We start from the raw sequence: 24,992 nt of genomic DNA, 5'->3' as shown, positions 1-24,992 counted from the left end.
TCTACAATATAAACAAATGAGCACAGCTCATAATGCCGTCTACAGCACTAATATTTTTCACATATTTTATATATTTTGAATCTCAATTCTTTTGTGGGATCTGATAGTTCCAATAATCCCGGACAAGGCCGGACAAAGGCAGATCCTCGTCCATATAGTTCACACTATCCAAGTTGTTTTGATCGCAGTAGAAGTTCTGCACGCAGAAAGTCGCCTTTTGTGAATTGTGAAATATTTGAAAATGAAGTAAACTAATAAATAAAGTCCTAAGACTCCTTTATTTCTCTCAGACACTTCTCTTAAGACACAGTGTGAACCAGCTCTCTCTCTCTCTCTCTCTTAGATCAATATCCTAAGACACTTAGACAGTGTGAACCCGCATCGTAAAGGCCTATCATTTCCACTTCAAAAACTGCTGAACCAAATTTTCTTCTCTCTATTTGGCGAACAGTTAGCTTGCGGTCAGACAGAGGTCGACGGTGAACGATTGTCAGCGGCAATAGCCTCTACACGCAAGCGCACAAACAGTTTTCCTTTCACCCACGGGTTTTGTAGTTGTAGTATTTTATAGTCGTCATTAAGACAGCGTTCACGGGCGCCTATGACGGCGACTAGACAGAATTCTTTAAGTTTCTCTTCAGTCAGTGGTTTTGTGTCCGGCTTCTTCTGCTTCACGAGTATCTCCAGTTGTCTGACTACTAATTGAACGACTTGTTGAACGGTCGTGCAAGGGGTTACGTGGAGCTATATAGGGGTAGAAAAGTACAATTGAGTACGAGAAAGTGCATGGTTAGGCAACAGTCACTTCTGGCAGTTCTGCATTCAAAGCAAGGCGAACATCGCGAGCATTTACCTTGATACTTTTTCCTGGGGCAAGTCCTGTTTCGCACGCGGAATAAATCTTGAGAATCCCGCTCTCCGGGTTTGTCGTGATTCCTAATAATTCATCAGAAGAATTCATCAAAATAAGTCATGTTCTGTGAATATAAATTCAAGGCTGAATTCACGTTTACAGGAGGCAAAATTACCCTACCATTAGAACTCGATGAAGACGTTTTTCTCTCCGAGTGTTTCCGATGTGAGTCGTAAGGTTCCGGACTACAAGGACGACGAGTGTCGAACACTAAGTCTAGAGGTATACCACTCACACTCTCCCGGTCACGCGAATAATGCAAAATGTCCAGCAGCCATCGCATTCCTTTCCACGTTTCATCCAACTCCTGTTGAGGGAAAAGTTATAGATGAATTCAAGAAATCGTAGAGCGTCTGACATAGAAATTGTGTTATCACTGATATTAATCAGTCCTCTCTTAATAAATAGAAAGAATTAAAGTAAAACGTGGAAATTCAAGCTTTCATTTGAGTGAAATGCCGCTTTGAAAAGTTATGAGAATCTCCCATTGAGATCTCCCACTCGAGCAGTTTGATGTGAGTGAGCTTTTAGAACACAGACGTAAGTCACATTCAACTTGGAGATTTGTAGTTAATCTAAGGATATTATGTGTCCATGACTAGAGAGCGTGGTTAAGTTCTGATAGATTTACCTTCTGGAAATTACTAAGAGCGTCTTGGGCTGCTCTGGTTTCATTCACCTCGTCCTCCAAGATCGCCTGCAAAAGAAGAAATCATTATCTTTTTGGCAACATAACATTTCGCCATGTTGAAGCACAAATTGAGAGTGGTTCGTATAAAGGTAGCAGATGAAGGAATATGAGAAATAACGTATGCTGCTGTTCAATTTAAAAACACAAACCTTTCTGCAATCCTGTTGACTAATTAAGGACGCCATGTCGAGGATGGAAGAGAGTCGAGAGTAATGACATATGAACTGGTTCTGATACGTTTTCATCACATCTAAAAATGAACAATAACCGTTGGGTAAAACATACCATAAAACCTGCTCTAAACTAATTCTCCTGAAAGTGAAGCAATGGACGATCTGAAAGATCCACTCATTCCACTGGACTATCAACTAAACTTACTCATTTCAAAGACTGGAACAGGAATGGATAAGAATCGATCGTTAACAGAGAATATATCTCCTTCACCAGGACACGAACAAACGTGCTCAGGCGGTGGGACAAGAATCAACAACGAAACGTCTTTACTCAGTTCCACTACCTCGCGGTCGTAGATACGATAGTTTTCCTAAATGAAAACAATATTGAAGAAAAACCGTCATCAAAGTGAAAAGGCTTTAACCAACGCAATGCCTTAACCTTCACAATAAACAACCATTATGTCGACAAACCTTTCTGCTGACACCAATATCATTCAGTAAAGTTTTCAAAGCGTTTTCTATCGTTGACTGAAAACTCGGTAAATTCTCCGTCGCGAGTTCCTCCTCTGGCATCTAAAACACACACAATAAATCTTCACACTCCTGAACATTTTGGAAATGATTCAAAAGATATGTTCAAAACTAGATTTACAACATATACACCCAGTATTACATACCGTCGTTAAACCAGTAAGCCATTCCCATTCTTCTCTACAAAAGGAAATGAAAGAGTCGTCAATTTTAGGAAACTCTTGTATGATTAATAAAACGCATCTTTGAGAGAGCTCAGGCGTGTTTTGCATGAGGTAAGAGTCTTTGTTACCTGGATACGTGCGGGTTATCTCGGACCTTCACGTGAGGTAAGATATTTGGGGAATACCGTGGAACAGTGATGTGAATCGCATCAACCGATGTCCTTAATTTCATAAGGCCAATATATAAACCCCTGAATGAGAAGAATTAAGAGATTAGCAATCACTGCGTCACTATAAATTATTATAAAAAGATAATACATCACAAAAAGCACGCGGAAAGAAGTGATAAGGACCACATACTTGTCAAGAGGCTTCTTTGTTTGCTGATGGTAAGAGATTACATCCTGAAAAGTGAAAAAAAACACATCTTAGCTACTCTCATGCACATTCACAGAGATATGACGCAGTTTATTAATAGGGTTGCTTGATTGGTTAATCGATTTCATTCATAAAAGTCACCTGAATTTGTGAGACAATCTGATTGACAGCATTTGGAGAGTCCTCCACATCTTTCTGTATCGTTTTCTTTTGAAGTTTTGAAAGTGATATCCATTTCATGGATAAGGTTCTTGAGCGAATAAAGCTAGGGTTCTAAACACAAAAAATTATGTTTTTAAACGGTCATTTCATGCACTTGACACAAATGACAGGCCGAAGAAGTATAACAAAGGTAAACGATGTTCAGTACTTCAACTGACCTTGATTCTTTTAGTTATAACTATAATATTAGTTCCATTTTTATCCTTGATAATTTGGTAGTGTAGTTGTCCTAAATCGTCACAGCCAACACCCGCCTGTAAAAGAAAATACATTACATCAAGTTTGAAGACGAGGCATTAGTGTTTTTAGACCTCCTTCACGGTCAAAAAAAGGTGAAGTAAAGTACTTTTAACTTATGAAACTCTAAAAACTCTTTTTTTATTAACCTGAAGCGTGTCGAGTGCTTGTAAAAGACGTCCTCTCAGATACACTGAGGTCGAGGAAAGATTTCTTTCAACTTGATCTTTTAACATTTTAATATCCTGCCAAGTACAACCAACCTGAAAAATATGAAACAGAGCGGTTCGTTAGCGTGGAGGAGAACTTTTCCTAGTCCTAAATCAAAGTATTCTCACGTCTTGAAGGTCGACCTACCTTCAACAACCATTGAAACTCTTGCATGAAAGATCCGCTTGAAGAATCGTCTACTTCGACGATTGGTAAATTTTCATCCAGCGTTACAAGAATTTTGTCGTCCTTCGTGTAGAATACCGTTGCTAAATAAATACCTCTAGAAAAGTACAAAACAATTGAGCAAAGTTTAGAGAAAGGGTTTTGAATCCTTAGAATATCTCAAAGTCTACATTATTCCCTAACGATCTGAACGTTGTAATATTAATATCAAGATTTACCTCTTGACGTCCTTCACAAACTTCGGAGTTGATGTTAAAAGTTTTGCATATTTTGTGAAGCTTCGTTTCTTGCTGTCTTTCCTGTCGGTGTAACAAACCTCGTGTCCTGAAAAGAGGACAACACGCTTAAAACTCATAAAGCTAAAACGTTGCTATAATGTTAGTTTAGTTTAGGTTTCCTCCTGTAGTAACACTGGATCAATAAGTGATGATCCTTACTGGACCTCTAGGACGAACAGTTTAGAAATAACTGATAGAGCTATCCAGTATACACGAGGATCGTACAAGTTAATTCAGTTCAGTATGAATACTAAAAACCATCGCCTACCTGTAGGTACGTGCCACGAGCTCGCTCGTTTACGATGCATTTGTGGTGACCGACGCAATCGAAAAGACTTGGACTCGGGCCCACGCGGGTGACGGAAACTCGTTTGGTAGATCTGAACCTCTTCAAATAACTTTGCAATTCTGTCCAGCCTGCCTTGAAACCTTGGAATACTGTCATCAATCTCATGCCAGCCTAAAATGGGACAACAGTTTAGTTTAGGTTTCCTCCTGTAGTAACACTGGATCAATAAGAGATGATCCTTACTGGACCTCTAGGAAGAACGATATCAAATAATTTAGTTGAGTTGAGCACAAAATTACTTACTGGAAGGTACAACACAGGGTGGACTAGACATCATCCATTCTCCATAACCTCTGATATTACCAACACAAACACGGACGTAATAGGCTATCGACTATAAACAAGAGATACTAGTCAGATGAAGTTGACGACTTGTGAGACAAGAGTCGAAACGGTTCTAGTGTGAACGGTTAACAGCATTTTGTCTGTCAAGAAGTGCTTACCTTTTGAAGTTCAGAGATAGTGTATTGTTTGTCAAGAATATTATGCGAGAAATATTCACCATCCAAGCTATCAAAAGACTTATCTCGGCTCCATTGAACTGCAAGAGAAAGCATTATTTTGATGCGGAATTCTTACAGTATTTCGTTGTAAAAAGTCGTGAAGAATTCTTTGTCCGAATACAAACCTTTAAACTTTGTCACAGGACTATTTTCTGCAGCCGCTGGACCTGAGAAGCGGACGAGAAGAGACGTTTCTGATGCGGCCGAGAGGAAGACTGTTGTTGGCTTCGAAGGAAGAGCTGTGAAAAACAAAACATAGTGAATAAGTTAAGCATTTTACCGCTCTAAAAGAAGCTAACAAAGAGATGAAATCTATCGACACTATATTTCAATCACTATGCCTCATATTACAACCGTAATAACTAACCTAGACCTTGAAAACCAACCAACATTTTCCGTAAAAGATGACAACGCCATTCACATTCCTTTAGCTGTTTTTCGCTCTCCTGTTTGAAAGAAAATTTTGAATTTAAATGGAAATTTAAATGAGACACCAGCACTAAACGTTTCTGAAAAGCATCGAATCAGCTATTTTAGTAAAAGTCTCTCGTCTTTTTTACCTTAGCGTCTGTGTTTCCCTTATTTACCACATCAGCAACGTAATGATCAACCTGTTCTTCTGCAAACGTCTGCAGCATTTTTAGATGATTTTCCAACAACGACGCTGACACTAATTATTGAATTGGTAAAGAGAGAGTTGGTCGAGATATTTTGAAAGAGATTAGAAGGGGATGTGGTGGAAATATTGCAGAAAGAATGAGGGCGAGGTAGACATTAAAATGAAAAGAAGACAGGCTCTGACAACATGGACACGTATAAGAGACGAAGAAGGAAGAACAAAGAAACTGAAAGATGAGAGGTGGTGGACATCATCAATACACTCACGTCTATTGCTTTCCCTCGCCTCCCGTTCCAACAATTGAGACGTTATTCCATCAGAATGCAGCATGAGCGAAACATCCAATGGCGTAAAACCATCGTCGTTCAACCTGAAACACCAAACAGAGATCTTGTTAATGTACAACATGTACAAATAAAATCCTAGTGACAGCAAGATGATACTTATTCTCTCTCCTGATAAAACTCTATTCTCTCTCTGCGCTACGACGTGTAAACATTTTGAAAACATTTCTATAATTTCAACATACTCGTTTACTTCTACTTCATGCGTCGACAGAAGCTTCGTCACTTGCTCAACGTCCTGATGTTCCACGGCTTTGAAAAAAGCTGCAAGTAAAAACACAAGCAACTTTTAGCATCTTTTAAAATCCTCCAGGCTTGTGCGCCAGGTGAAAGAAGTTAAATAACTGTATTTGGAATCTACCTTCTAAAACGTTGTCTCGTTTTCGTTTCGTTTTCACTGCGAAGAATAAAGTACAGTAATTGAATCAACATTAGTGGATACAAGGGATACAGAGATACGGTGAGGGGATACAGCTGTACAAATTAGGTTAACTTTACGCTGATAACTTCTGTTATTGCCGAGCGCTAAGAGGTCTGACGACTGAACTTGGAACACCTGAAGGTCATCGACAGAGTCCAACTCATACTCAACCAAATCGTGACCGTTGGGATACCTCAGGGTATGAGGGATACCTTGGAGTATGTAGGGATGCCCCGAACACTTACCAGACAATTCCCCTCCAGGTGCTTCTATCACAGCATTACGACGAAAGTTTCTTTGCGTGAATGAAAAACTTCGTCTCAAAGGTCGATTCTTATCCTCCAATGTCATCGTGCTGCCTTTCTCATCATCAGGCTCCGGGATCTCCGTCTGATCGTCATGGCCATCCAGCGTGATCTTACTCGATGACACGCGCAGTCGGTGAATGTTTTCTAAGCTTATTGATGGCCGAGGAGACCTGGGAAACAGAAAAAGATCGGTTGAAGATCGGTTGAAGATGATGAACCAGTGAATTTCACACAAAATTCCTGATAATTGCTCTGCGTCTCCAGAAACGGGGAGAAATTCATGCTAGCAAGAAGTTGTCAAATTCTAGACACAGGACTTTGGAGAAAGTTCCATCGTATTTTTAGCTCAAAAGATCCCTTTATTTTTCAATATATCTCCTGCACTACATTCATTCGTCGTTTTTACAATTATCGCTTATTTTAACCATAAATATAGGATATAATTCACCCCAAATCATTTACTTACATGTCTGCATTAATTGGTACACTCGCTTTCTTTTTTCTGGTCTAAACGAGAAAATGATTTTCAGTAAGATCCCCTGCACTCGGCATAGTGATCACAACAATAGCAACATCTGCTTAAGAATACATAATGTAAGATCATTATTGCAAAGGTTTAACGGCCGATTAACGCGAACCTTCGCTGAGACGTTCAAAAAAACCTCCACTAAGCCTTCTTCCATCTACTGACGTCCCAAGAAACAAAACAACGTGTAATTGAAAAGGAAAAATGGCCAAAAACTACGTATTTTCAAAGATTTGTTATACAATACTTGTGCATTTAATGCATGATGTATTTTGCAAAGTGCTAATGTGCATTACTATTGTAATGATAAGCTAAAAGAAAACTTTGTTAAAACTTTGTTGACGCTAAAACTTCAAACGCGACTATTACTTTCAAAATGATTTATGGCGTTTTTACAATATACTTTATTATCTTAGACATCATACTATTATAAGCCATTCTTTCGATATATATTTATTGAAACAGCAAGAAAATGACCGGTGATCAATCCATTAGATATTAATTACTTGATGAAATGGATACTTGCGATTGAAGTGTCGGGTTGAGTCAAACTAGAAGCACTTTTATGCTTAATTACAGGGCTGAAATTATAAAGCGTTGCATACTGCAGGAATAAAAAATCCGTCATTGACACCAAGGTCACATCTACTAACCAGTGTTTGCAACAGTTTAAAAAGTAGCTCCTTTTTAGGAGATGACTAAGGTAAAATTTGTAGTCAGATGATAGCGAGACGCTTTTCCTATTATGGATGAGAGCTATGATCATGCATCGCTCATTCTGGCGCGAAAACATGAACAAACCACATGATACTCACGAGTCACAGGATGGGATAAGGCAGAAGTCAATGTCAATGGCCAATATTTAACCGGACGCGTTGTTATGGAGGTCAATCAAGGTTCCATCGCGTGTGTGAAGCTTGCTATCTCAAGAGCACTCCGCATGCGAGGTCTAACGAGGTCACGCATGCATACAGCGGAAAACAACTGTTTTTAGTCAGAAAAAAAAGCAATTGTATTGCAAACGTGGGGGGCGAAAGAGAAACGGAGAAACCAATATAAAATAATAGTGATATATTTCGTATTTGCGTGAGTATTTACGCCACGATTTACTCCACAATCATTTCATTTCCCCTTAAAATATTTGGCCTACAAATCTTCAACAAGAGTCTTTTTTCCAGAGGTGAAAAAATAGGCACGCAAGACGTACAGGTCTTGACTGCAGAAGCCTGAATAATCTGATGAATCTACACAAAAAGTTTCGTGGCATTACCCTGACAAGTATTGTGAAATGATAATTATACATAAAAATTATTCTGAGGTGTCTGCACACGATTTTCATCAAAGAAACCTTTAAGTATCTTCACAATGCCAACACATACTTGGATTAAAGAAACTTTTACTGTGCAAACAATCAGAATCTGGCAACGAGAGTGAAATGTTTGAAGGAGGCATCATCGCTTAAAATAACCTTCTTAGAATTACTAACCACCCTATAGTAACTCTAATTGTTGAAATAACTAGCCGTGACTTATATAGACTTGGATACTCGCACAGACTCCACTCCCGATGTGTTAGCATATATAGAGATCGAGCAAATATAGTCTAACTGCCTAATCAAGCTTGTATTAATATTGACCTTGACAACGTTATATTTCAAAACAGAATAGCTTATGTCTTCTGCGTCATAGTCTTCACTATATTGTAAGAATGTCGTCATATTTAGATGTATTCCTGTATCTAAACGGATGAATCTTTTACTCTGTCTACCGGCAGACGATTTTCATTACCAAAGAGGAAAGTCAGGAAACTATTGAATGAAATGGAGTTCTAAACTATCTTCCCACGATTATCGACGGGCTCTACTTCGCGTCCTATATTTGAAAAGATGAGGCGTTGACAAACGATAAGAGAGAGCTAAGGTCTTACATCCATCCATCCATAAAACTGTCCGAAAGGACTCAGGCGTGTTACAGTAGAATGTAAATAGACCAGACTACGTGCAGAGGCTAAATTAAGATAATCTTTCGTTAAATCATTCACCGACAGCATGTCTGAACTCACATCAAAGATGAATTCAGGAAAGGCTGCAGATATTGGCGCAAGCTAATTTAAGTGGCGTGAAAAATAGCGTGCAAATCCTAATCATGTGAGGACACAAAATGCAAGCGTGTGGCATTAAGACTTGCTTGCAAATACCACAATTCATTCACATGGTTATCAATTCATTCTCAAAGCAAAACTGAACGACGTTTTTCAGATCCTGCGTGTCGAAACTACAGTGCGGCTTTGCATGAATAAAAGACTAACACTTATTGTATTCAAATTATACTATAACGACATGTATAATTATTGCAAACCCTAGACACCGCGCATAGCAACGAAATACACAAAAATACAACACAATATTAAGGAAGATATTTCGAAGTTGATGCCTTTCAAAACAAAATACCTTTTTTACTATCGGCCAAAACAACCTAAGAAGCTCAAGTGTGTTAAAATCACTTTTACTACAGAGAGAAGTATTTCTGGATCAACAAGAGAGCATCCCTATTGTACCTCTATATAGGAAGAAGAGTTTAGAACTTATTTATGTTTCGATATTTCTTTAAACAATTGTCTCATTGAGCTGGATAAATGAATACTGCATTCAAATTGACAGTCCTCTCATCCTAACAAACACAACGCATGCAGTTCAACAATCGTATATAGGACTATTATCATTCTTCTTGTACTGACAGAAGAAAGCGAAATTTGAAATACGATTTCGTTTATGATTTAACTTGCTGCTCTCAAGAATTTTGGAATTTCATTCATTTGCCTGCTTAATTAAAACCGCGGACCTGACAGCACGCCCGCACGCTCAGCCATAATTACCCAATGAATATACCCAATTAAATAAAATTCCTTAAAAATTGTCTGACTCAGCCAGCGCTTTAGAAAACGATACAATAAAAATATTTGTCTAAACTACAATTATATTGCTTTGTGTTCTATATTCTCTTAATCTGCTCTTATTTTTTTAATAACATTATTGGCTCATGCAACACAATGCTAATATATACTATCAATCTTCCCCAATATAACTTATCAGATTATCTATAGGATGTTTATCAAATGTTGAATGGGCACGTTTGAACTTCAATGGAATTCCGAAATATTGAATATAATTCATGTCTACTAAATGACACATGATATTGAACAAGCCATGAACTAGAGGACTTATTTCCTTGTAGTCTTAAATCTATCATTGATGGTCCGCACTAGCTGTTAATTATATGGTTGCAGCATCGTCAGGAATTTTGCTTTTCGATTTGGCAAGTGTATTATAAAGCCTAGAGGTGCAATATGTCGCATTTTTATCGGAAATACCAAAAAAGTTCAAGACGTTTCCAGCAAAGGTCAGGACGTCAAAAGTTGTAAAATGTCAGTCATGAATTGATGCCATAACTAACAACAACAATAAAACTACTTCTCGCTACTGATCATTGCTGGTTGTCCGGAAAAGTTTATTCCTCGGACTCTAAATTAATTAATTTTACCATTTTATACCTAAATATTATACATTTACATCTTCATAACGAAATATATCGGACTATCGCTTAATACAAAGTCCATCTGTTTGGCAAGAAAAAGACATGCTAAATACAATAGTGCATGTTTGTAAAATGAATTTTATATAAATTAGTTTTTAAAGTTGACAAAACACGGCCGAAATAAACGATACCACATATATATATAATGTCATGAATTAATACCAGTCATATAATAATTTTATGAGTGAAAATATTTAAATAAATACGAAAGTCACTGCTACAGATGCACCGTTTTGGCACAGATTATCAAAATAACTGCTTGAATATTTAGGAAATGAAATATTAACTGTTATTCCTCTATGCCTAAAACCGTTTATATATAGGTAAGTCGGCGTTATATTCGCGAATACATTTACAAAACAAACAGATTGCTTGCCAAAAGCGTTATGCCGTCAGCGGGCATAGCTCGTCAGTTTAGCCCGCAGAAAACTAAAAACAACAAACCTTTTCATATATATAGCATTGATCTCAATAAACGCGCTCAGTTATGAAAGCGACAGAAGCCTTGGAAAATCCTCTGAGAATTTGAAAACACAAATATCTTACCCTCTCGAGTGTTGAATATGTAAAATTCGGTTCTAACGTGCGTTGCAAACTGGCAAATAACATTGGCAAGAATTTGCCATCCTCCGAGCTCTTCATCCCCTGGTATCGCATTAAGCCACGCAAATGTCCGTGAATATATCACAAAGGAGACGTGTCTTGTCTATACTTGTCGGGTACAAAAGAATTAATCTTGACAAGGCGACAATGGCTGTATGCGAGAAGCCGTCATATACAACACAGGTGATCCTGTATTATGCTCTTCTTTTGAAATATGCAAGTACTTGAAAAGCACCTGGGCGTAAAGTACTTTGCTTTACGTCATCACACAATGAAAGTGCAACCGTCATCAATGCAATTTGTGGTGACGAAATTATAGGGAGTTGTACAGCGAGAATTGAATGGCAAAGCTACCTAAATTGTTGCTCTGTTATCGTTATAGACGCGTGAATTCTTTTAACTGAATTGCGTTTTGAAGTCGTTTGCCCTTTTCCATAACGTGTTAACAATGACGGGTGGTAAATATTGAAGCGTTTGTGAAACAATGATAAGGATTAAGGACTCGTATGCAATTTCTTAGGAGCGAGCTTGGCGTCTTTCCCAACAGTTTTTGTATAATTTCATCATAGTTGAGCTTTTGTCTGGTCGTGCTGGCGCTAAAATTGGCATGAATCCTCAGACAGCAAACAGAGTACTATATAGCAAGCATTTAGAAGCAGAGATAACTGGGTAGGAAATATTGACTGGATGGATAGTAACATTGTGCAGATATCGTACAAACGCTATATATTAATCATGACAAAACGTCATCATAATCGTCAGAAGTAGTACAGGTACGTCCCTACAACTTCCCGTCCCTCGATATCTCCCGGAGTCAGCCATATTTAATTACCTTTAGCCTGACACGAAGCTAGTCTATTGACCCAGTTTAAGCTTTTCTGCCTAAAAACGCCCTCAGTAATCTGTAATCCACACAAATGTAACAATATTAAACACTCCCTCCCTCCCGATCACTTTAACCAAACCCATCCTGACAACTCCTGTTGAATGTTTGATTTGCAACATGGGAAAAACCCGCAACACTTGACAATACTCCCTCATCAAACAACCCGACCTCAGCTCCCAGTCGAAAGTACTCGGAACTAACCTGAGAGCAACTTTCAGCTAAGGCACTTAAGGAACCTACATCGCGATGTCCTCGTCAGCAAGTCGAGACCGCAATACAGGGAAATTACTAGTCAGCAAATTCACGGGACACCCCCTTGGGTTCGAACCTCTTTGTCCGATCAAAAAAATCACTTAAAAGCTTTTAAACGAATTGCTTTCGCAAATGCGATGTAATGGCCAAAACCAGACATCAATAACGTCAGGAAAAATCATTATTATAAATGCCCTAAACGATACCTATAAACAAAGACGCTATCAAACCATTATATATATTACACTAAAATTTTACGAAATCTTTCAAGTAACTTCACGCAACATATCTACCACTATACAGCAGCAAATTTATTCAAAAACAGCAGAACTTTGGCCAAACTGTTCGGAACAGCGTTATACATGATATATATCATGTACCTCTGATCGGCATAAATTGCGCTGCGTCAGATTTGCGCAAAGAAAGCTGATAAAACAAGCTCTGAACTAACATAAACCTGGGTGTAATTCTCGTGAATATGTCAACAGTCTAACTCGTACCTGATTTTTGAAATGCTTAAGAGCGGTCGCCAGATTCAACGCAACAGGCATGGCAATGTTTTACCACGACAAAAAGCAGACCTTTTAAGTTTCAACCAGCAACGTCTGTCAAACACGAGGTATATCTCTTAATCAGCTAAACAATTTGGAACAAGTACAACTGCCAGAATGTAACAAGATACCAGCGGGAATTGACCTTTAGTAGATCTGACTCATACAAAACTTGGCTCTTATATTCGATTATTTGAGTAAACACGTCAAATGCGGCAACTTGGTGAATCAAACCACCGTCTCTGTTAACTGGGATGACACAAAGCCGGTTTCGTGTTTAAAAGATTATAAATTTAGCGATGACAAGCGAAGGGATTATGTAATTTCAGTTTCACAAGAATGGTAATCGTAACTTAGTGAATTTTTTTTAAAAGCTGTTGAGACTAAGTGCAGTTTGATGGTGAAATATTACATTCACACTGCATGGGCACACATGCAAAATGTGCGCCGATGTGCCGAGGCACACGATGTGCGTCTTTACTGGCAGTCTATACTTTATACACAACCCAAAATAACAATGCTTTCTCAAATAAATGACCACATTTTGTTCGAAAAATTGTATTATTTCCGTCGTGAGTTTTGATAGGGAATTGTATCATTTTCATTGCGAGTATTGAACGGGAATTTAGCATCTTAAAATAAAACTTCATCCCATAAATGGACTGCAAGCGATTGCGTGGTTTTTAATTCCGAAACCTTCATCGACTGAGGGCGTTGAAAATAATTAACAACAATTTCCTTCCTACATGACAATAAATGTTTGAATACCAAAGATAACAGGTTCAGTTTAAACACAACTCATGTTACAAATCGCTACGAAGGTATTTGACCTGCAGGTATAAGTTCGCGACTGGATATAATGTCCTATATATTACCATTAGGTTTTAATCTTTATCCTGTTATATTGTGGTCCCGTGTCATTGTTGTTTTAAAATAATGTTAGTTTCACAAACTTCCTTGCTACAGCTAGGCTATACGATCATATCGACATATCCCAATGTACAAACGATGATAAACTACTTGGTTATCGCAAAAAAACATTTCAAATCTTTAGACTTTTTCACCTATCAACTTTTCCCTCTTATATTGACAGAGAAATATCACTGAGGCCGGGAGACTTCTTTATTATAGCTATAGGAGCCTACGAATACTGCTTTTAATAGCGTATTGAACGTTTCTCTGGTAAAGATAGTTTACCATCGCAACTTATGATCTCGAGGTAGCTATATCTTGAGTCAAAACAAGAGCGACCTAATCCTGACAGTGAATCCATAATCTTCATATAGAAACACAGACATCCTCAGGAAAAATTCGCAGCTTTTAAGCCGGAAAGGTTTAAAAAAACGCGGAATATACAATTATATACAAGCCACCACCCGTATCGGGTCACGTATTACGAAGCAATTTGGATAACTTATTCCTGCGGGTGGCTAAGTACTTTTCCTATTTTACGGAGCATAAGTTATCAATAACAAAAGCATAAATCACTATATACCACAGTATGCTACTGTCAATAATTTGCAACATGGCTAACTCATATATGTTATGTAAGATATACATAATACAAGGAAACCATTTACCATAAATATCCTGTGTAATGTTCACGAAAGGCAATGAAAGACAACCATTATTCAGTTGATTCAATCAACACACGCGATGCCTCGAAGGCCTCTGTTTCCCATTAACCAAAAGCTCTCAGCAAGCCGTCTAATACAAAGTGCTGGATGTATGATCTTCCAAACCTATATCTACGATTTCTATCAAGCAATTTTGCACGAATCAGACTGAAGAATATGGCTTAATTGAACAGGTCAAGCCACGCAATAGTCGGTTACCAGGTAAACACGACTGAAATAAAACAAATTAAGCACGTCTTCACACACAAAGGATTCTGAAGGTGTCAGGATGCGCCTTTTAAGACCTGCAGTTATCGATGAAGAAACTACTGAGAGATTAAGAGGCTCTTTAATGCCATTCATTGACCAGGAATCGTTCAGATAACAAGCACCTAAATACATTCATTGACGGCTATGCACGTGTTGAAAACACATAAGGAAATGAACGACAAGATCTAATGTTTGAAATATGTGAGTGCTCTCTCTCTGGAGTGCACGGTCCTACGGTAACATTCAAAAATCATCACTTCCCGGGCATAAGCTAGGATGAAATGACGAGGCGGAACTCTTCAGTGTATCAATTTTATATATAGCTCAGTCGTCTCTTTCCAGTGCGTGACTTTATCTCAAATACTGAAAGACCGAAATTTTCCAGGTGGCTTTTCGGTAATCTCTGGAAGCATTTGAATTATTCTAATCCATAAATGCAACTTTTCAAATGCTCTCGTTATCAACGTTACTGTCACAAAGCATGCATGTGTTTCATCTCGTAAATGACTTGTCTCGGATAAAACAATTATCGAACCTACGTCATAATAATTATCGATCGTTATCATTAATAATAAAAGAAAAACTGTAGCCTATTGCCATAATGTGGTTTAATTTTACTTAATGCAAAAATCTAGGTTACTAAAGCAAACCAATGAAATAGCGTGACACAAAATGTCCAAAGATAAGTATATATTAAACCGCTGAAAATCGGGAACTGTGTAGACCAGATGAATACGAGATAGTATGATTTTCGAAGACAATGAAATAAGTCTTCTTCTCAGCACAGAGACAGGTATCTTTTAGGTAAAAACATGGAATTATATCCGGACTTACCAGTGCATCAGAGCTTGGAGAACATGGCGCTGAAGAATAGTAAGTTTGAGAGGAATTGTAGCTAAATGGAGTACTGTCTGTCTGTGTGTCGCTCGCAAGAGATGGACGATGTTCAATGTCCTCTTCAAGGAACCAGGCAGCACCTGGAAGATGAAAAGTACAGTAGTTAGTGTATGACATAACGGTTAAGTTCTGCAGGGGATAAGGGTAATATTACACAGATACACTGGTTCGGTATTTAACCGATTTCCTTCATCGATAACACACTGAATACTTCTTAGAACTGATAAAGCTATCCAGTATAAATAAAGTTAGTTTAGTTTAGGTTTCCTCCTGTAGTAACACTGGATCAATAAGAGATGATCCTTACTGGATCTCTAGGAAGAACAGTTTAGAACTGATAGAGCTATCCAGTATAAATTAAGTTAGTTTAGGTTTCCTCCTGTAGTAACACTGGATCAATAAGAGATAATCCTTACTTTTCTTATAAGAAGAACAGTTTGGAAAAGGGATTTCCCCCGTAACACCGGTGGATCAATAAGAGATGATTCTTACTGGACCTCTAAGAAGAGTAGTTTAGAACTGATAAAGCTACTCAGCGTGTAAACAAAGTTATTAAAGTTCGATATCTTCCTGTAGGAACACTAGATCAAAATGGATAGCTTATTCCCGTTAAAAAAGATGGTTGAACAGCGCGCCATTTGCCTATCTTATACAAAAAGATATATTCCATAAAGCTTATGGACGTTATGGTGGCGCTTGTATCAGTGAGCATTGCCCCCCACAGGTTTTAAAAACGAACGAAAACCTACGAATTTACATAGCCATATGGCCTAAGAACAAAACACGTTTATAAATACCTTTGGGAGAGACAAGAAACTTGACTTTGAGCGGTGCTTTTGCGAGCTGAAACATTCTGCTTGTCTTTTCAAATGTCGTCGGAATTGACGCGAGAGTGAATGAACGCAAAAGTTTTCGTCTTCGACTGCCGTTAGTCGCCTTCTCTTTATCGTTTCTAAACAAATAATTAACTTGCTTATTTCATCAAGCAATGAATAATTTATAATTGCAACTGCAAACCCAATTATTTCCCCGTGCGTTTGATTGCGCTTGCGAAGGAAAAATGAAAGAAGAATCTCGTACGTCTTCAACGAAGCTTGTACGCCGGGCCACAAATTCATTGCGTTTTGTTCGATGAGCCAGTTTTAAAGGTCGTTCAACCGCAGTTGTACGAATGCTGATAAACTATAATACCAGAACCACAATATCGTATACTATAACCGCACTATAATGGGAGACTACTGCAGGCTCCGTCATTCAGCTACTCCATTCAGTATTCAAGACGTAGAACTCCTGTTAAATTTGTTCAGTTTTAGATCCAATGTTTGCTACCTCAAGCTATTCTCCATGGCCCGACATCTGCTTCACGAATTTCAAGCACTCTTCTCGTAATTTTTATACATGCAATGTATTCGAGAAAAAGTTAAAGGAAGTCAAATCGCGGTCAGATATGAAAATTGGACAATGACGGCTAACTGCTGTGCGATAAGAATGTTGTGCGTTCGTTGTCTTTTAATTTTGTTAATCCAGAATCTTGCTCATATTAAATCAATCTTAGGATATTCATCTTGCATTGAGGCAATGACAGTCTGTCAGTTTGAGTCATGCCACATGCCACTGTTCATAAATTACAAACGAATTGCTTTAAATAAAAACTGAAATTTTACGACGCGTTTTCGTGAGGATTCAAAGTGAAATGTTATGATCTGCGATACCTTCTATTGTATTTAACCTGTTTTTACTAAAATGACTGGCGTCAGTGCTTGATTAAACAGCGCTCTCATCCACAGCCTCCAAAGAAATTATATTTACGTGAAATGTTTACCTTTGGCAGAAAATACTTTTATTTCTATTCTCAGCTGCTGCTAAGCGTTGAAAAAAAAACGTAAAGCTATAGATATTTCAGCAACGAGCCTTTGCACGACTGAATGATTCATTCATTTGTATAAACCTGCACCTTTTTACGCGCTGTTTCAATAAACAAAGTTATATACGGCGTTCAAGTTTAGAAATGAACTAATTTTTCAATTTCATTGTTGATTTTGCCAATTAAAAGCCGGCAAGAGAGACATTGCAGAGAGCCGAGTGTTGATATAATATGTTCGCCGAAATTATATGAGTTTTTGAACAAATTACTGTTGGCAATTATTGTTGATTAAACAAAATAATCTTGGAGTTAACGAAGTAATTACGTTATCTTGCCATTACTTTGAGCTCAGGCCTTCGAAGTCGCGTCCTCTGGACTCCATGTTACTGGATTGAACGGGGCAGTCGAGAGAGTTGATAAAAAAATTCCCACGTGAATGGATCGTAATGAAACGTCCTGACCTTTTTAAAGAAATTCGTAGAAATATTGGTAGAAATATTCGTAGAAATATCCGTACTATCCGAGGTGTTGTCGAGGTGCCGACGTGACGTAATATAACACTCGGGCTTTAGAACTCGTGAAAGCTGCTAGCATGCATCCCAACTCAAAACACTCCAGACTCTTTTCTCGATGCTTCGAGCAAAGAAACTACGCTTTGATCTACGTCAGACTGATGCTCAGAGAAGCAGTTACTTCGACTTCCTGAAGAAACCGCTTCGCACGAAATACCGAGAAACACACACAAATCTCCGCATCTTATCGAACTTTAAGAAAAATGCAGCCTGATGCACAAAACATGTGGAATTTCAACACAAAGGTTAACATGGCATGGTATTTATCGTTGCAGTTCATGCGTCCTCTGCACTTTTGTTTCTCAAATACACAAACCACTTGTAAACTTACTGAAGCGCCCCGTGATAAGACCACATCATCGTTAATTTCAAATCCTTCCTACTCTTCAAGTTTCGAAAACGCAAGGTTTCAGCTGTTTCAACCCTTCACGTTCCAAAAACACGAACTGTGTAATACGATAGGAGGTGATAATGTAGCCGCAATCTGTCTGTCCGGAGAAAAACTACAGACATAAAGTACTTTTACTATGGACAAAGTACTTTTGAAAATTAAATTTAATAATAAATGCCTCAGCACGTTCAGATCAGGTGATATTTACTTATACTAGCCGAAAAGAGAATTGACAATCCACCGACGAAACGACAGTCGCATTCACGATATGATCTAATATCACAGGATTTATTGAATCGTTCGTCCACCCCCCTGCCCTGTCACTTGTTTAAACGGTTATTAACCCAGGTGGCAAATTTAATTACCCTGTATTTTATTGCCATCAATAACCACTGATTCAAAAGCAGCGTGCGTCTGTAGCCTACCATTACGACTACAATTAAATACACGCCTTCGATTCCGTCAGAGGAAAGCCTCTATGACACTTTAAGATACGCAAGAATACGAAATAGGTCACTGCCATGGGTTGAGACATAAGGAAATCCTAATTATCGACAGTCTGGAATTACAAATGAATTGACTTGCGCGCGCGCCTATTGCGTCAGCATAGAAAGCGCGCAAATGGATGATATAAAAAATTCTTTATCAATAAACAAACACGCAAGTAATTACATAAACATTCAAATTAAAACAATCGGAATAATATCCTTAAATTTCTTTGTGCCAAATGAAAGTCGATCAAGGATATAATGCATAAAACGAAAACAAAAAGTCGAAAGGATTTCTTTCACTTTTCATTCATCATATGAGAACAATTTTGTGAAATATAGGTATGCAATGAATCGTGATTATACATGCATAACTTCCTATCAAATACAGGTTTTCAAATGAAAGCGTCTTTTGGCACGGCAAGAGAAGACTCTTGATAATATACAAAGAAAATATAACCTTAGTAACCTCCTAGTGACCATGAGTGCTATCGTCTTATATAAACAAAATAATTCTACCATATCCTGTACTCGAACAAGTCTCACTGGGTTTGACTGGATATTGACGTAATGTGAAAACGAAATTGTCAAGAAAGCGTTTTCCAGAAACGGGGAAACCCAAGATTTTTTATACAATTCTTTATGTTAACCCGAGTATATAATGTCACTGACCCTAGTCTTCTGGCAACGAAACAAGGTTAATCAGGTGTCACGATAAAATAAGCTTTGTCTAGCACAAAATGAATAAATAAATAACTTCTTACATTATTTCAGAGGTCGACCAAGTTACATCACCAGCATCACCGCAAATATTTTCACTAATTGTGTACAACGAGGTCCCGGTCGACGGTAAAGTCATCACCTTGAGCTGTGACATTTTATCGTTTCAAAAAGTCTCGTTTGACCCTTGAGTAAAGAAATCTTTCGTGTTACTGTGTACGGTAACCGTATGCACAGGTATACGGCACGAGAGTTTAGCACACTGTGTGTTTCGCTGACCGTCGACTCTTTCGCTAACAACAACACTGCATTTATAGACTGTCTGGCAGGATTTTCAGTATTTAAATGATGCACACTCTGACAGGATAGGCAGTTACCGTCTATTGTTTTGACGCTCTTGAGAACTTGTGTTAAGAGAGCTTGTTGTGGTATTTTGTAAGAGCTCTGTAATATTGCTCAGCCGGTTCTCAAAGAAACTTTTCTTTGAAAGCGTACAACAGTCCACGCACTATGTCTGGAGAAATCATTCTCCAATTTAGGAAGATCCTCCGTGCGATTTTGCAGTTTGTTCATCTTCTCTTACCGAGCTATTTTTCTACCACACAGCTGGGAAAATATACCTCTTTACACCGAACAAACAAACCTATTCAACTTCTGTTTATTGCAATATTTATTGCTAAGGGCAAAATCTTAGGTTAAGTGCGCTCTTATCAAAGAACTTCCTTCACAGCCCCAAAAGCTGACGTGTTCGCCATAAATGGTGTTGGCATTGTGTTCAGCATAAAATGGCAAATGTGCAACCTTTATATTATAATGAATGCTTCTTGGCACAAACTATCGTTCGCACAAATCATAACGTACATTGCAAAACCAGGTAACAATTACAATACAATCAAATTGTGTGATGAGGGATGCGTGTTAAAGGAAGAAGACGTATGTCATTCGTTGTTTCAAGTATGAAACAAAGACAGACAATGCTGATATGATTCCCACAGTTAATATTCACACATTTACGCACCATTTTTTTACGGAGGGTCCTCAACAGCCCTCCCGATTTCGAAACCTTGATAACAATTCCCATGCAGGCAGGCGTGTCCATTCCGCAATCAAAAATCCGGTTCATATTTTAAGCCAGCAATGAGGAACGATCCTTACAAATTGATCCGTTTCGAAGTAAAGCAAACGCTAATGTTTCCTACTTGGTTGATGAGGTATAGCTCAGCCTCTTACATATTTTACAAATACGACAAAACTTTGTCCGTTGCTATCCTGTTGCTAGGAATTTGTCGAGGACTGTAATTAAATTTCATGTGTCTGGACTATGGCCAGCAATTCTTCCGAATATATTTCTATTTTCTAAGACTAAGAGGATGAGGCTGGCAAAACTAGAACTCAGTCTCTACGGTAGAAATCGAAGCTACGCCTCTGCGATTTCGGAGCAGTCCGTTCACCACTATACCGTCTATACGCTGAACGGAAAACGTTTTAGAGGTAGGCGTGGGGACTATTAGGGATCGTCATTATGAGGATAGGGTGGGATATGCGGATCTACACGTAATACCTCTATACTTCCCTGACTGTCTTTTTTGCATATCCGCGAAGTTTAGAAAAACTATTTATTATATACTATACATCAGTGAATATACTGTACTACAAACTTAAAATTCTGGTTCTGTACGACCTAGCTCAATGATATTATATTCATACCAAAATATCTGCAACTTTCAACAAATCTGCTGGAATTCTCCCGCTATTTTCTCTAAGAACTCGTTTCTCGAGTGCAGTTTGGAACTTCCTATTCCATCTTTACTGGCTCGTAAAGTATATCTGAACCGTACTTCGTTATTTTATTGTGAAGAATGACAGTGGATGTTACTCATCAATCTCTTCTGTGAACTTCTGAAGGTTATGGGGTTAATGGATCAGAGAATATACCCGATAACATTCAGAGTTGAATATGTATGTCTATTTACACAATAAACAAATCCTTCATCAAGTTGAGGACATTTCAATATCAAAAATGTGAATGAAAAAATGGAGTTCTGAATAGTAATCTTCAAATGTCAAAGAAAAAATGGAGTCTGAACAATCACTGGTGGATTACACAATACACACACACCAGGTTGCCCTTTGTCATTCCCATATTATCCTAAGAGTATTTATCGTGCAAAACGTAAATTACGTTTATATTTTAACACGCACAATATCTGTAAGTATATATATATTTGCAACATCAACCCATGTTCTAATTGGGCCTTTTGTAACATTTTAGAACATTCCAAAATGTCGCAGTTTGTCAAAATGTTGCAGTTTGTTTCAATTTTTACATTGTATTTTTATGTGCAAATAAACACGCGATGACCTCATATCAACTACAACAATCTAAGCAATTACTAAGTGAAGGGGGGGAGAGAGTTCTAGTAGAAGCCATCTGAATATATTGTTCTTATTTTAAATATACAAGGCTACAGTTACTTTATACGGCTTACGCATGGCTAAAGCGCTCGTACAATTCAAACCGTTATGATTCACTGCTACTACCAACAATTATTCAGCTACTAAAGGCTTAAAATGCAATCTAGGTATACATCACGTTGCTCACGAGCTGGACAACGGTCAGGATATATTTGTATTGTAAAATCTAAATCGAAAATTTGTTTTCGCTTCGCAGGATTGAAGGCGGAATTGAACGAATAAATGAACCGCAAAGTATAAAAGAAAGATCGTATCGCAAAGTGTTTAAATGGCGTACGACAATCTGCAAAAATTTCCTCCGAATGCTTTTAAAATATTAAAGTCGTGTCTGAAGATGAAGCATCTAAATTATGCTTCCCCCGCTGTGCTCTGCCTGTGCATATTGATAAATAGCAAACTAATGCAGGCGAAATGTTAAACATACAATATTAAAATCCAAAACTGAATCTAAACTTCCCCCAAAAAAATTTGAGGGAAATTCTCCAGCAAAACGTATGTCATTCCGTAAATATTTTCAAAGTTAAAGCCCTACGAGTTTGACGGTTTCACCGAGTCGAAAGCTTATCGGCGAAACACCTGCAGTCTACGGCAAACGAAAATTTCACTAAATACAACTTACACATCTTCGTCTGTGTTTTTTTCTTCGGTTTTTTCTTCGTAGGAAGTCTGCTCGGTTGTGGTCGAATCTTCCTCCTGTTTGCGGATTTTCAGGTCGCCAGCAGAAGGTTCGACCTTCGTTAAATTTTCAATGCTCTGTTCTGCTGGATCCCTACTGTGGGACAGAATAGTTGATATAAACAATAAAATGAGCAAATGTGTTTAATTTACTCGTTGCCAAGCCTACTTTATCAATTTTTCGAGTAATTTGTGCTCTGCAAAAGTCCAAACGAGAAAGCAGTTGTCCCGAAATCAACGCCGATAACGACGACTGTTTTGTCTATGTCTCTATGATGATCGCTCTAAATTGCTTTCCCCCAAGCACTTCTTGTTCAATTACGGGCTGGGGACAAAGCTCTTGATATATTTGAATAAAATTATACCTTCGCTATTTTCAAAGCAAAACAATATTAAATAATATAACTTCCACATTTACGGCAAACACAATAACACAGTATAGCACGTGTCCGGTATCAACAGACACCGATAAAAAAACTATTGAATTCTATGGTATAGCATTTCCAAAAGCTCAAATGTCATCGACGATTCACTGACCCGAGGAGAACGCGAATTGGCAATACATATTCAAGTTGGGACAATATTATAAATAGAACACAGAATTCATTCATGAGTACCTTCGAATGTCGGCTGAATTTGTTTGCTCTAAACTTGAGAATGCTGTCGACGGATTTTCGTAGGTCTCCGACGAGAAAGCTTCCTTTGGGGATTTTCCAACACGTCCCATCATTTTGTTCAAATACGTTCGTTGCTCACGATTCGGCGAATAAAAACAGCTGCAAGTATTCCGAATAGGTCGACAAATTTGTATAAAACCTTTCCATTATTACAAAGTATAAACCATTGATTTGTCGCATATGAATTGTTTATTTAGCTCGCCATCTCGTGTTTTACCTGCCGAATTTTCGTTTGTAACAAATGCTGTTCAATTTCGGAATATTTATATTCCTTGAACGCTTCGTTTAACAGTTCTGAATTAGATTGTTTACACTCGCGTAGATTAATTCTCGATTTTAACCAGATACTCCCGTAGGGTTTCACAAAGGATATTATTTAATACGACAAATCCAACTGTATTAAATCCAGACATCGTGTCTTGGCCACACGTAAAAACAAAGCTAGTAAACTATTGTAAACTATCCAACACTTTAGTCATAACAACAACTTGACAACACTTTGTTCCGTTTCGTGCACACGCGAAAGGCGAACGTGTCACGCATATCCCCGTGCGTCATCACGAAGCAGTTCCAGTGCGGCGTCAACAGCTAGTTATCAAAATGAACTTAAAAGGGTGAAATGGCAAAATTTTTACAACTGAGCTATGCGTCCTTATGATGAACGGCTATAATTACATATTTTCCTTCACCCATTCTTTAATGCCGTAATGAAAAAGCATTGGTCACAATAAAAAACACTGCTTCACGGACTTGAACCATCGTCGACTTTCCACCTACGAGACCATTGCCTTTACCATTGAACCATGCGTCTTTCTGATGAATTGCTGGGGTTATTTCTTTTACTTTCCTCTTTTTTCAAGGTCATAATGAAAAAACATTGCTTCACGGACTTGAACCATCGCCTTTCCACTTACGAAACCATTGCATTTACCACTGAGCCATGCGTTCTTGTGATGAATTGCTGTGGTTATTTCTTTTACTTTACTCTTTTTTCAAGGTCATAATGAAAAAACATTGCTTCACGGACTTGAACCATCGACTTTCCACCTACGAAACCATTGCAATTACCACTGAGCCATGCGTTCTTGTGATGAATGCTTGAGATTATTTCTTTTACTTGACTCTTTTTTTCAAGGTCATAATGAAAAAATATTGCTTCACGGACTTGAACCATCGACTTCAAGGACTTGAACCATCGCCTTTCCACCTACGAAACCACTGCTTTTACCACTGAGCCATGCGTTCTTGTGATGAATTGCTGTGGTTATTTCGTTTTCTTTACTCTTTTTTCAAGGTCACAATGAAAAAACATTGCTTCACGGACTTGAACCATCGACTTTCCACCTACGAAACCACTGCTTTTACCACTGAGCCGTGCGTTCTTGTGATGAATTGCTGTGGTTATT

The 24,992-nt window shown here is 38.1% G+C and overlaps 1 protein-coding gene across 7 annotated transcripts; it reads right to left on the bottom strand.

Annotated features, from left to right (window-relative positions):
* Nucleotides 1–24,072, bottom strand: LOC114536023 (ankyrin repeat and fibronectin type-III domain-containing protein 1-like). 7 transcript variants are annotated; one of them, XM_028557369.1, is made up of 30 exons: nucleotides 23,527–24,072; nucleotides 22,854–23,006; nucleotides 16,522–16,676; nucleotides 15,662–15,804; nucleotides 6,997–7,037; nucleotides 6,468–6,700; nucleotides 6,163–6,198; nucleotides 5,987–6,065; nucleotides 5,724–5,827; nucleotides 5,399–5,508; nucleotides 5,206–5,284; nucleotides 4,964–5,077; nucleotides 4,779–4,876; nucleotides 4,579–4,669; nucleotides 4,255–4,446; nucleotides 3,927–4,032; nucleotides 3,670–3,805; nucleotides 3,462–3,575; nucleotides 3,234–3,329; nucleotides 2,995–3,126; nucleotides 2,836–2,879; nucleotides 2,604–2,726; nucleotides 2,458–2,491; nucleotides 2,252–2,353; nucleotides 1,983–2,148; nucleotides 1,754–1,854; nucleotides 1,545–1,610; nucleotides 1,034–1,220; nucleotides 854–936; nucleotides 1–744 (listed from the first exon to the last, which is right to left on the bottom strand). In XM_028557369.1, the coding sequence occupies exons 1-30, from the start codon at nucleotides 23,637–23,639 to the stop codon at nucleotides 463–465; spliced, it is 3,513 nt and encodes a 1,170-aa protein (XP_028413170.1). In that variant the 5' UTR covers nucleotides 23,640–24,072; the 3' UTR covers nucleotides 1–462. The 7 variants fall into 7 exon arrangements, with proteins under 7 accessions (XP_028413170.1, XP_028413171.1, XP_028413172.1 ...); XM_028557370.1 differs by having other exon boundaries at nucleotides 22,854–23,003; XM_028557371.1 differs by lacking the exons at nucleotides 22,854–23,006; nucleotides 23,527–24,072 and adding an exon at nucleotides 19,804–19,954.
* Nucleotides 24,073–24,992: the final 920 nt, after the last annotated feature.

This window comes from Dendronephthya gigantea, unplaced genomic scaffold (genome assembly GCF_004324835.1).
Source record: "Dendronephthya gigantea isolate DGI-Jeju-01 unplaced genomic scaffold, DenGig_1.0 000129F, whole genome shotgun sequence".
NCBI classification, from domain to species: Eukaryota; Metazoa; Cnidaria; class Anthozoa; order Malacalcyonacea; family Nephtheidae; genus Dendronephthya; species Dendronephthya gigantea.
Note: the sequence above shows the minus strand (reverse complement) of the source record. Positions and strands in the feature narration are given on the sequence as shown.